The sequence below is a fragment of the Lolium perenne genome, chromosome 6 (assembly GCF_019359855.2).
Source record: "Lolium perenne isolate Kyuss_39 chromosome 6, Kyuss_2.0, whole genome shotgun sequence".
NCBI lineage: Eukaryota > Viridiplantae > Streptophyta > Magnoliopsida > Poales > Poaceae > Lolium > Lolium perenne.
In genome coordinates, this window is record NC_067249.2 from 266,330,092 (window position 1) to 266,342,326 (window position 12,235).

Sequence of the window (12,235 nt, forward strand, 5' to 3'; positions counted from 1 at the left end):
TCACAAGATCCGACAATGATAGCACAATGGGGAGAAGACAACCATCTAGCTACTGCTATGGACCCATAGTCCAGGGGTAGACTACTCACTCATCACTCCGGAGGCGACCATGGCGGTGTAGAGTCCTCCGGGAGATGAATCCCCTCTCCGGCAGGGTGCCGGAGGCGATCTCCTGGATCCCCGAGATGGGATCGGCGGTGGCGGCGTCTCGATGGGTTTTCCGTATCGTGGCTCTCGTATCGGGGTTCCGTCACGGAGGCTATTTGTAGGCGGAAGGGCAGGTCAAGAGGCGGCACGGGGGCCCACACCATAGGGCCGCGCGCGGCCAGGTGGGGCCGCGCCGCCTAGGGTTTGGCCACCCCGTGGCCCTCTTCGTCTCTCCTTCGGACTTCTGGAAGCTTCGTGGAAAAATAGGCCCTGGGCTTTGATTTCGTCCAATTCCGAGAATATTTCGTTACTAGGATTTCTGAAACCAAAAACAGCAGAAAAACAGAATCGGCACTTCGGCATCTTGTTAATAGGTTAGTTCCAAATGCACGAATATGACATAAAGTGTGCATAAAACATGTAGATAACATCAATAATGTGGCATGGATCATAAGAAATTATCGATACGTCGGAGACGTATCAGCATCCCCAAGCTTAGTTCTGCTCGTCCCGAGCAGGTAAAACGATAACACAGATAATTTCTGGAGTGACATGCCATCATAATCTTGATCATACTATTTGTAAAGCATATGTAGTGAATGCAGCTATCAAAACAATGTATATGACATGAGTAAACAAGTGAATCATAAAGCAAAGACTTTTCATGAATAGCACTTCAAGACAAGCATCAATAAGTCTTGCATAAGAGTTAACTCATAAAGCAATAATTCAAAGTAAAAGCATTGAAGCAACACAAAAGAAGATTAAGTTTCAGCGGTTGCTTTCAACTTGTAACATGTATATCTCATGGATATTGTCAACATAGAGTAATATAATAAGTGCAATAAGCAAATATGTAGGAATCAATGCATAGTTCACACAAGTGTTTGCTTCTTGAGGTGGAGAGAAATAGGTGAACTGACTCAACATTGAAAAGTAGAAGAATGGTCCTCATAGAGGAAAAGCATCGATTGCTATATTTGTGCTAGAGCTTTGATTTTGAAAACATGAAACAATTTTGTCAACGGTAGTAATAAAGCATATGCATCATGTAAATTATATCTTATAAGTTGCAAGCCTCATGCATAGTGTACTAATAGTGCCCGCTCCTTGTCCTAATTAGCTTGGACTACCGGATCATCACAATGCACTGTTTTTACCAAGTGTCACAAAGGGGTACCTCTATGCCGCCTGTACAAAGGTCTAAGGAGAAAGCTCGCATTGGATTTCTCGCTATTGATTATTCTTCAACTTAGACATCCATACCGGGACAACATAGACAACAGATAATAGACTCCTCTTTTATGCATAAGATGTAACAACAATTAATAATTTTCTCATTTGAGATTGAGGATATATGTCCAAAACTGAAACTTCCACCATGGATCATGGCTTTAGTTAGCGGCCCAATGTTCTTCTCTAACATATGCATGCTTAACCATAAGGTGGTAGATCTCTCTTACTTCAGACAAGACGGACATGCATAGCAACTCACATGAAATTCAACAATGAATAGTTGATGGCGTCCCCAGTGAACATGGTTATCGCACAACAAGCAACTTAATAAGAGATAAAGTGCATAATTACATATTCAGTACCACAATAGTTTTTTAAGCTATTTGTCCCATGAGCTATATATTGCAAAGGTGAAGAATGGAATTTTAAAGGTAGCACTCAAGCAATTTACTTTGGAATGGCGGAAAACACCATGTAGTAGGTAGGTATGGTGGACACAAATGGCATAGTGGTTGGCTCAAGTATTTTGGATGCATGAGAAGTATTCCCTCTCGATACAAGGTTTAGGCTAGCAAGGTTTATTTGAAACAAACACAAGGATGAACCGGTGCAGCAAAACTCACATAAAAGACATATTGAAAACATTATAAGACTCTACACCGTCTTCCTTGTTGTTCAAACTCAATACTAGAAATTATCTAGACCTTAGAGAAACCAAATATGCAAACCAAATTTAAGCATGCTCTATGTATTTCTTCATTAATGGGTGCAAAGCATATGATGCAAGAGCTTAATCATGAGCACAACAATTGCCAAGTATCACATTACCCAAGACATTTATAGCAATTACTACATGTATCATTTTCCAATTCCAACCATATAACAATTTAACGAAGGAGAAACTTCGCCATGAATACTATGAGTAGAAACCAAGGACATACTTGTCCATATGCTACAGCGGAGCGTGTCTCTCTCCCATAAAGTGAATGCTAGGATCCATTTTATTCAAACAAAACAAAAAACAAAAACAAACCGACGCTCCAAGAAAAAGCACATAAGATGTGATGGAATAAAAATATAGTTTCAGGGGAGGAACCTGATAATGTTGTCGATGAAGAAGGGGATGCCTTGGGCATCCCCAAGCTTAGACGCTTGAGTCTTCTTGATATATGCAGGGGTGAACCACCGGGGCATCCCCAAGCTTAGAGCTTTCACTCTCCTTGATCATGTTGCATCATACTCCTCTCTTGATCCTTGAAAACTTCCTCCACACCAAACTCGAAACAACTCATTAGAGGGTTAGTGCACAATATAAATTGACATATTCAGAGGTGACACAATCATTCTTAACACTTCTGGACATTGCATAATGCTACTGGACATTAGTGGATCAAAGAAATTCATCCAACATAGCAAAAGAGGCAATGTGAAATAAAAGGCAGAATCTGTCAAAACAGAACAGTTCGTATTGACGAATTTTAAAATGGCACCAGACTTGCTCAAATGAAAATGCTCAAATTAAATTAAAGTTGCGTACATATCTGAGGATCACTCACGTAAATTGGCATAATTTTCTGAATTACCTACAGAGGGATTTTGCCCAGATTCGTGACAGCAAAGAAATCTGGAACTGCGCAGTAATCCAAATCTAGTACTTACTTTTCTATCAACGGCTTAACTTGGCACAACAAAACACAAAACTAAGATAAGGAGAGGTTGCTACAGTAGTAAACAACTTCCAAGACACAAAATAAAAACAAAGTACTGTAGGTAAAAATATGGGTTGTCTCCCATAAGCGCTTTTCTTTAACGCCTTTCAGCTAGGCGCAGAAAGTGTGTATCAAGTATTATCGAAGGGTGGTGCATTCTCAGCAGGGTGTGGAGTTTTCTCAACCAGGCATAGTATATTAGATACATAAGTTTTAGCATCTCCCTTTTCATTAGTCTTAGGCGTGCTACTTTCATCAAACAAATTTTCAGGAACAAGCCAAGCATAGTTATTTTCTAGTGCATCATTCATAGCTAAGAGTTTACATAGTATTGGTGCTTTGATCTCCCCACCATCATCAATATTATTAGTGTATCTTATTCTATCCATGTCCATCTTTTCAAGGAGACTAACAAAATTAGTATGAGAACCAAGCATATTAAATTTAGCAAAGACCTTTCTAGCTTCTCTTGCTAGACCACCAAATTCTCTAAGAAGGGTTTCTAAAATAAAATCTTTCTTTTCCCCTTCTTCCATATCACCAAGTGTGAGAAACATGTGTTGGATTATAGGATTAAGATTAACAAATTTAGTTTCCAACAGGCGAACTAAATGCGTAGCAGCAATTTCATAAGTAGGCGCAAGGTCTACCAAGTGTCTATCTTCAAAATTTTCAATGGTGCTAACATGATTGAAAAATTCTTCTATATTATTTCTCCCAACTATAGACCCACGTCCTACCGGTATGTCTTTTGTGGTAAAATTAAAAGGAAACATGATGAATCAAGTAAAGTAACTAATTTTTTTTGTGTTTTTGATATAGCAAACAAGATAGCAAATAAAGTAAAACTAGCAACTAATTTTTTTGTATTTTGATTTAGTGCAGCAAACAAAGTAGTAAATGAAACTAAGCAAGACAAAAACAAAGTAAAGAGATTGAGAAGTGGAGACTCCCCTTGCAGCGTGTCTTGATCTCCCCGGCAACGGCGCCAGAAAATATGCTTGATGGCGTGTAACTCACACGTTCGTTGGGAACCCCAAGAGGAAGGTATGATGCGCACAGCAGCAAGTTTTCCCTCAGAAAGAAACCAAGGTTTATCGAACCAGGAGGAGCCAAGAAGCACGTTGAAGGTTGATGGCGGCGGGATGTAGTGCGGCGCAACACCAGAGATTCCGGCGCCAACATGGAACCTGCACAACACAACCAAAGTACTTTGCCCCAACGAAACAGTGAGGTTGTCAATCTCACCGGCTTGCTGTAACAAAGGATTAACCGTATTGTGTGGAAGATGATTGTTTGCAGAAAACAGTAGAACAAGTATTGCAGTAGATTGTATTTCAGTAAAGAGAATTGGACCGGGGTCCACAGTTCACTAGAGGTGTCTCTCCCATAAGACGAACAGCATGTTGGGTGAACAAATTACAGTTGGGCAATTCACAAATAAAGAGAGCATGACCATGCACATACATATCATGATGATTATAGTGAGATTTAATTGGGCATTACGACAAAGTACATAGACCGCCATCCAACTGCATCTATGCCTAAAAAGTCCACCTTCAGGTTATCATCCGAACCCCCTCCAGTATTAAGTTGCAAAGCAACAGACAATTGCATTAAGTATGGTGCGTAATGTAATCAACAACTACATCCTTAGACATAGCATCAATGTTTTATCCCTAGTGGCAACAGCACAACACAACCTTAGAACTTTCTGTCACTGTCCAAGGTGTCAATGCAGGCATGAACCCACTATCGAGCATAAGTACTCCCTCTTGGAGTTACAAGCATCTACTTGGCCAGAGCATCTACTAGTAACGGAAAGCATGCAAGATCATAAACAACACGTAGATATAACTTTGATAATCAACATAACAAGTATTCTCTATTCATCGGATCCCAACAAACGCAACATATAGAATTACAGATAGATGATCTTGATCATGTTAGGCAGCTCACAAGATCCGACAATGATAGCACAATGGGGAGAAGACAACCATCTAGCTACTGCTATGGACCCATAGTCCAGGGGTAGACAACTCACTCATCACTCCGGAGGCGACCATGGCGGTGTAGAGTCCTCCGGGAGATGAATCCCCTCTCCGGCAGGGTGCCGGAGGCGATCTCCTGGATCCCCCGAGATGGGATCGGCGGTGGCGGCGTCTCAGTAAGGTTTTCCGTATCATGGCTCTCGGTACTGGGGGTTCCGTCACGGAGGCTATTTGTAGGCGGAAGGGCAGGTCAAGAGGCGGCACGGGGGGCCCACACCATAGGGCCACGCGGCCAGGGGTGGGGCCGCGCCGCCCTAGGGTTTGGCCACCCCGTGGCCCCTCTTCGTCTCTCCTTCGGACTTCTGGAAGCTTCGTGGAAAAATAGGCCCCTGGGCTTTGATTTCGTCCAATTCCGAGAATATTTCGTTACTAGGATTTCTGAAACCAAAAACAGCAGAAACAAGAATCGGCACTTCGGCATCTTGTTAATAGGTTAGTTCCAGAAAATGCACGAATATGACATAAAGTGTGCATAAAACATGTAGATAACATCAATAATGTGGCATGGATCATAAGAAATTATCGATACATCGGAGACGTATCATTTCGCGACGAAGGCTTTAAGTAGGCGGAAGGGTAGGTTAGGGGGCGACACGAGGGGGCCACACAACAGGGCGGCGCGGGCCCCCCCTTGGCCGCGCCGCCTTAGTGTGGCGCCACCTCGTGGCCCCACTTCGTATCTCCTCTGGTGTTCTGGAAGCTTCGTGGAAAAATAGGCCCCTGGGCGTTGATTTCGTCCAATTCCGAGAATATTTCCTTACTAGGATTTCTGAAACCAAAAACAGCAGAAAACAACAACTGGCTCTTCGGCATCTCGTTAATAGGTTAGTGCCGGAAAATGCATAAATATGACATAAAATATGTATAAAACATGTGAGTATCATCAATAAAGTAGCATGGAACATAAGAAATTATAGATACGTTTGAGACGTATCAACGACGCGAGAGGCCCACACGCTAGGGCCGTGCGGCCAGGGCCTGGGCCGCGCCGCCCTATTGTGTGGCCGCTTCGTCGCCCACTTCGTTTCCCTTTCGGACTTCTGGAAACTTCGTGGAAAAATAAGATCCTGGGCGTTGATTTCGTCCAATTCCGAGAATATTTCCTTACTAGGATTTCTGAAACCAAAAACAGCAGAAAACAGCAACTGGCTCTTCGGCATCTCGTCAATAGGTTAGTGCCAGAAAATGCATAAATATGACATAAAGTATATATCAAACATGTGAGTATCATCATAAAAGTAGCATGGAACATAAGAAATTATAGATACGTTTGAGACGTATCACCGCTCTCAAGCCAGCTGCACCTACGGCCTGAGTGACACGTACAGGACGCACGGCAGTTGCTCAAGCCAGAGTATTTTTTGAGTTTTCACCGGGGGCGAGCGCAAAGGCTCCCACCTGAATGGCTTTGTATTCATTTCATCCTGTGGGGATCGGGTGAATTTCCCGATAGTAAAACATGTGTACAGATATCAGAGGACCGGAAGTTCAGAAGGGAGAGGGGGGAGGTACACGCCCGAAGGCAGCTCAGTGCAGGAAGAAAGAGAGCCACACATCAACGTCAGGACGGCGCTCCAACGGCAGACGAGCGCGCCACAACACCGTGTCGTCCCTGCAGAGTTTACGGATCAAGACGATTGATGGCGCGAGCTCGTTAAATACGACATCATTCATGTGCTTCCAGAGCTGCCATAGGCACAGCAAGCGGAGGGTAGAGGTGGAGCCCGGAGGAGTGGCGGATGGGAGAGCACAGTTGGCCGCAGAAGAGGCGAGGTGCCCGCCGTTTGGCGACGCTCCCAGGGAAGCCCAGAACCGCCGCGCGAAGGGGCAACCAAAGAGGATGTGACTCGTAGTCTCGAGCGGCTCAGTGCAGATGGGGCATCCGCTATCAGCGGCTGCGAGGATACCCTTGCAGAGAAGGTTGCTCCGGCACTGGATGCGGTCTTTCACGGCGAGCCACCCGAAGAACTTAACCCGGGAGGGGGCGCAGCAGCCCCAGATGAACTGGTGGTGCTCGTCTTGGACACCGCCAAAGGTGCGGAGCTTGTAGAGGGCAGAGGTGCAGAGCTTGCCGCCGGCCTTGCCCCGGAGCGGGAGGGAGCGCTCATCAACAGAATTGCCCAGGCGGATGGAAGACAGGATCCGAAGAAGGTCGGCGCGCTATGCCACGACGACGGTGGACAGGCGCGGGGCGAGGATAATGTCGATCCCGTGATCGAGCACCTGTCTCACGGAGGCACCCTGCAGCGAGCAGTGGGAGAAGAGCTCTGGCATGGTGGTGGCGAGGGGCCCGGAGGGGACCCACCAGTCCAGCCAGAATGCCGCGCGCATGCCATCCCCAACTTTGACCCGCGAGATTCTACGGAATAGAGGAAGGAGGCGCCGCAACGACGTCCAGTGAGCCCCAGAGAGTGCCGTCGTCGAGTCGTTGCGGTCCAGCCGTCCAGGGGGAGCCCAGCCTGAGATTCCCAGACCCACCGAGGCCAGGACTCGCCTGGCACGCAGTGGAGCCGATGAAGGAGCTTGAGCAGCAGGCAAGTGTTCTGATCGGCGATGGAGCGGACGCCCATCCCTCCTTCGTTTTTTGGGCAGAACAGGCGGTCCCAGGCGACGAGGCACTGGGCACCATTGACCTTATCTGTGGTCGCCCAAAGAAAGGCGCGACGGAGCCTGTCCAGAGTGGCGAGCACGCCAGGGGGAAGCTCGAGGGCTCCCATGGTGAAAGTGGGCAGAGCGTCGAGCACTGCGTTGAGCAGGACCACCCGCCCACCGGCGAATAGGAGGAGAGCCCTCCAGTCAGACAAGTACCTGTCAACTTTGGCAATGAGAGGATTAAACGCAGCAAGGCGCAGCTTCTCAGCGGACAGGGGGAGGCCGAGGTATGTCTGGGGAAAGCCCTCGACGCGTCATTGGAGGACAGCTTGGATGCCGTCGAGGATTTCCGGCTAGACGTGCATGGGCACAAGGATACTTTTGTCATAGTTGATTGCCAGCCCTGTAGCACGTTCGAATTGGACGAGGAGGAGCTTCAGGCGTTGAGCCGCGGCCACGTCGGCACGCAGGATCAGGAGGGTGTCATCGACATATTGCAACACCGGGCATGGCGCCCCGTCGACAAGAGGGTGTAGCAGGACATCGTCCCGGCGGACAAGCCGTTGGAGCACACAAGCGACCAGGAGGAAAAGGTAGGGCGACAGCGGGTCTCCCTGCCTTAAGCCTCTCATGCGGCGAATCCACCGGCCAGGCACGCCATTGAGGAGCACGGCCGAGCGCGAGGAGGTGAAGATGTCGTCGAGCCAGTCGCACCAAAGCATAGGGAAACCCCTGGCGAGCATCACCGCGGAGGAGGCTAGACCAGCTGACGGAGTCGAAAGCCTTGGCGAAGTCGAGCTTGAGGACGACCGTGGGAGCTTTGCGGCGATAGCAAGTCTGGACCAGCTCCGTCGCGATGAAATTCTCCGAGATGCTCCACCCGGTGAGGAAACCCGTCTGATCGACGTCGATGAGAGCGCCAATCTGTTGTTGCAGACGAAAGGTCAGAGCCTTGCACAGCGTCTTGACGGAGCAATTCTGCAGCGAAACGGGGCGGAAGGAGGCGGCGGTGACCACGGCCGCAGGCTTGGGGAGGAGGACGATGTGTGACCGGTTGATGCGCTCCAAATCCACGGAGCAGGAGTGGAAATTTTTGAAAAGACGGAGGAGCGCGGGGTGGGCCGTGGCCCAGATGGCGCGGTAGAAGGCCGGCCCAAACCCGTCCGGCCCGGGAGCACTTGCGCGGTCGAGCGAGTTTATCGCCGCCTCGATCTCCAGGGGCGAGAATGCGCCGACCAGCGCATCGCCATTGACGCGGGGACAGCCAGAGTAGAGGGCGTTGACGTCGAACTCCCATTGCACCGCCGGCCGCCACCCAAGGAGGTTGCTGTAGTAGGAGAAAAGGGCGGCCGCCTTGGCGTCATGCGCAGCATCCGCCACGCCACCGATATCAAGGGTGCGGTTGGAGTTGCGGCGGAGGCGCTGCGAAGCCCGAGCATGGAAGAACTTGGAGTTCTCGTCGCCCTCGACGATGGCCCGAAATTTCCCACGCTGCTTCCAGTGGGCAGCACGAGCCAGAATTAGCCGCTCCAGGGTGGACCTGCAGGTAGCACGAAGCGAGCCCTCGTCCAAAGAGAGAGCACGGGTTTCTTCAAACAAATCGAGGAGATCAATGATGAATTTACAATTATTTTCAAACAGGAGATTAAACTTGTGGTGTCGTTGGCAAACCTTGGCCGCTTTGCCAAAGGATTTCAGGCGAGCCGTCAGGTCACCAGCAGAGCCAGAGTATAGTCCAAAGTACACTGCATCAAGTCTTTCTGTATATTTTCTTCTGCAGGTGCCATTTTGCTGCTTGTATCATCTTTACCCTCTTTTAAGTCACGGCACGGCCAATCAGGTGACTAAGGGCATCCCAACGACCCAACCTATTTCAGACGGTGTTTGTCTGTGTTTATTTGGATAAGGCTGCAGACACTAAATTGGTTTCGTTGGCTGATATAATTTGGGTTGGGTAGCCCAGCGTCTCAACGCATTTTGTTTATCAATACCTTTATAATTTGAGTTTCGGTGGAAACAAGCATAAAAGGTGCGGGCGAGCTCCGTAAAAACCCAAAATCCTGTCACTACTCATAAAAAAAATAAGGTAAATATGCTTTAAAAATGCACTCATCAATGATGCAAATTTTGTTAGTACTCCTATTGCTCCTCACTTTAAATTAATAGCAATGCAATTTTCCTAGTGTTGATGAAGATTTTCAGTACATGTCACTAGTTTCATATTCTAGTGATGTTGGTTCTTTGAAGTGCCCAGGGTTTGTTCTCGTCCTGATTTATCATTGATTCAACACATGGCTAATACTGGTAAAAGATATTGGAAGGTTGGTCATTGTATTTTCAGGTAAGGCACATCCAACACTTGTTTAAAATTTGGCAAGACTGGTGAGAGATTCGCTTGCTATGTGGATTCAGATTTTAATGCCGACTTGGATAAGCAGAGGTCCTTTAAAGGTTATGTGTTTACTGTTGGTGGATGTGCTATGAGTTGGAAGGCAACACTGCAACCAGTTGTTGCATCTACTACAGATGTTGTATACATGACTATTTCTGAATTATATAAAGAGTTTGTTTGGTTGAAAGGTTTGTTTGCTTAGCTTTAATTGTGGAGATAAATCTTGCATTGATCTGTTTTTTGACAATCAAAGTGACATATACCTTACTTAGGATCAAATGTTTCAAAAGAAAACGAGTCACGTTGCTATCAAATACCATTATGTTCGCGATATTGTTGCACAAGATCAACTGAAGGTATGCAAGATTAGTACTCACGTAATCCTATTGATATGATAAGAAAGCCAATTTTTGCTTCCGAGTTTGAGCTTTGATCAAGTTTAGTTGGTACAACTGTTTAGCCTAACTGGTTGTTTGGCGCCAAAACTGTTTTCTGTATTGTTCACGAGATTGTTTTTGTTCATGCTACGAGACAGAATTTATCTCAAGGTGGGGTTTGTTATGTTTTGATCTGATTTTATATACCCCGCGGTAGAAAACTTTATTTCCGTCTATAAATATATATACCTTGTGAGCCGTCGGATAGGGTTTGTCAGGTTATTGGAAACTCACAGCGTTGTGTAAAAACTTTTGATATAGTAAACTTTTGTTGACTAGAGTCCGTGATTTTTTCCTCTCCTTGTTGGAGAGGATTTTCACGTTAAAATCTAGTGTTGCATAGTGATGTGTTTGTTCTTCAATCTTTTAGTTGTTTCCTTATTTGAAAGTAAGGCGGACCGGAAGCTCACAAAATATTCCAAAACGAAACTATTGGGCATGCGCTTGACATAACCTTGGTGAGAGAGGTATGCGATGAGGTTTTTTGACTGTATTGAGATGTTCTGTAGTAAAATGCGTTAGTTAACACAATGGAACCGTATATTTTCATTTATTAGCACAATAATACAATACAACATCATAGTCTTATACATGAAACATAATAATATGACAATACCATAGCCGGTGAAACTATGGCGTATCTTATATTCTTATCACAACTGTGAAACTGTGATCACATGCAGCCCAATTTTTATTTATGCATAGCTATATATACGCATATGCATGGCCCGATATATAGGCCATACGGGCTCAGGCGCTCAGCCCTTTGTACTTGTCGTAGGTACGTAGCGCTAGTAGGGGCTCTCCCCAGGGTAGTTGCCCGGTGGGTAGTAGTTGCAGATGATGAACAAGCCGTCGCCGCTGTCGCAGACAACGCGGGCGCAGCCGATGGCCGTCGAGTTGCGCCACACCACCTGCGTGTAGTGCCCGCAGGCGTCGATCGAGCAGGTGTTGGTGCCGTAGTCGTAGCCTGCCTTCTCCGACACCCACGCATTCACGGCGTCTGCCGCCGACCAGCTAGCCCCGCCGCCGGCTCCCCCGTAGATGTTCTCTCCGTACGGCTCGTCTTCCTGAGAATGCTTAAGCTCGCAGTCGCTGCGGTGAGTCTCCGCGTGGTCCTGCGCCCACGCCGCCACGGTGTCGTTCCAGGACACCGGCCCGACGCCCACCTCGGCGCGCGCCGCGTTGTGGAGGTCCACGAAGTCCTGCGGGGAGTTTTGGGCCGTGACGACGGCGGCCGCCATCACCGACGACAGAGCGAAGAGCAGTGCTAACTTCGGCGAGTACTCCATCGCTAATAGTATGCTTTACAAGATTGAGCGCAAGGTGTACCTGTAACTGTAATGATGAGGTTTGCTACCGCGCTGAGTTGTGTATTTATACCGCACAAGCTCCATGCCTTCTCTAAGCTAAGCTTGGAGACACCGTGAGTTGCCACTGAATAATAAACAAAAACCTGCAAGTTCAACGATTAAATGAACTTTGAATCAATGTTGCGATCAATGTTGCGTGATGTCTAACTACATCTCAGAGAGGTATAAAATCTTGTCTTCGACTCTGAATTTCTCACAACCTACGTGGTGTCTAGTTTTGTTTGATTGCTCAGTATGCTAGAACCTAGTTTGAAGAAGCATTTTGAAATAGCTGGGCCGAGTCTGGACATGCCAAGTT

General features: G+C 47.1%; 2 protein-coding genes across 2 annotated transcripts; both read right to left on the reverse strand.

Annotated features, from left to right (window-relative positions):
• Positions 1 to 6,670: 6,670 nt before the first annotated feature.
• LOC139832734 (uncharacterized) lies at positions 6,671 to 11,289 on the reverse strand. Its single transcript, XM_071822558.1, has 5 exons — positions 11,280 to 11,289; positions 8,450 to 9,324; positions 7,622 to 8,028; positions 7,367 to 7,502; positions 6,671 to 7,246 (listed from the first exon to the last, which is right to left on the reverse strand). Exons 1-5 carry the CDS (start codon positions 11,287 to 11,289, stop codon positions 6,671 to 6,673), a joined length of 2,004 nt encoding a protein of 667 aa, XP_071678659.1.
• LOC127309210 (pathogenesis-related protein 1-like) lies at positions 11,087 to 11,915 on the reverse strand. Its single transcript, XM_051340143.2, has one exon. The coding sequence runs from the start codon at positions 11,854 to 11,856 to the stop codon at positions 11,356 to 11,358; it is 501 nt and encodes a 166-aa protein (XP_051196103.1). The 5' UTR covers positions 11,857 to 11,915; the 3' UTR covers positions 11,087 to 11,355.
• Between the last annotated feature and the right edge of the window lie 320 nt (positions 11,916 to 12,235).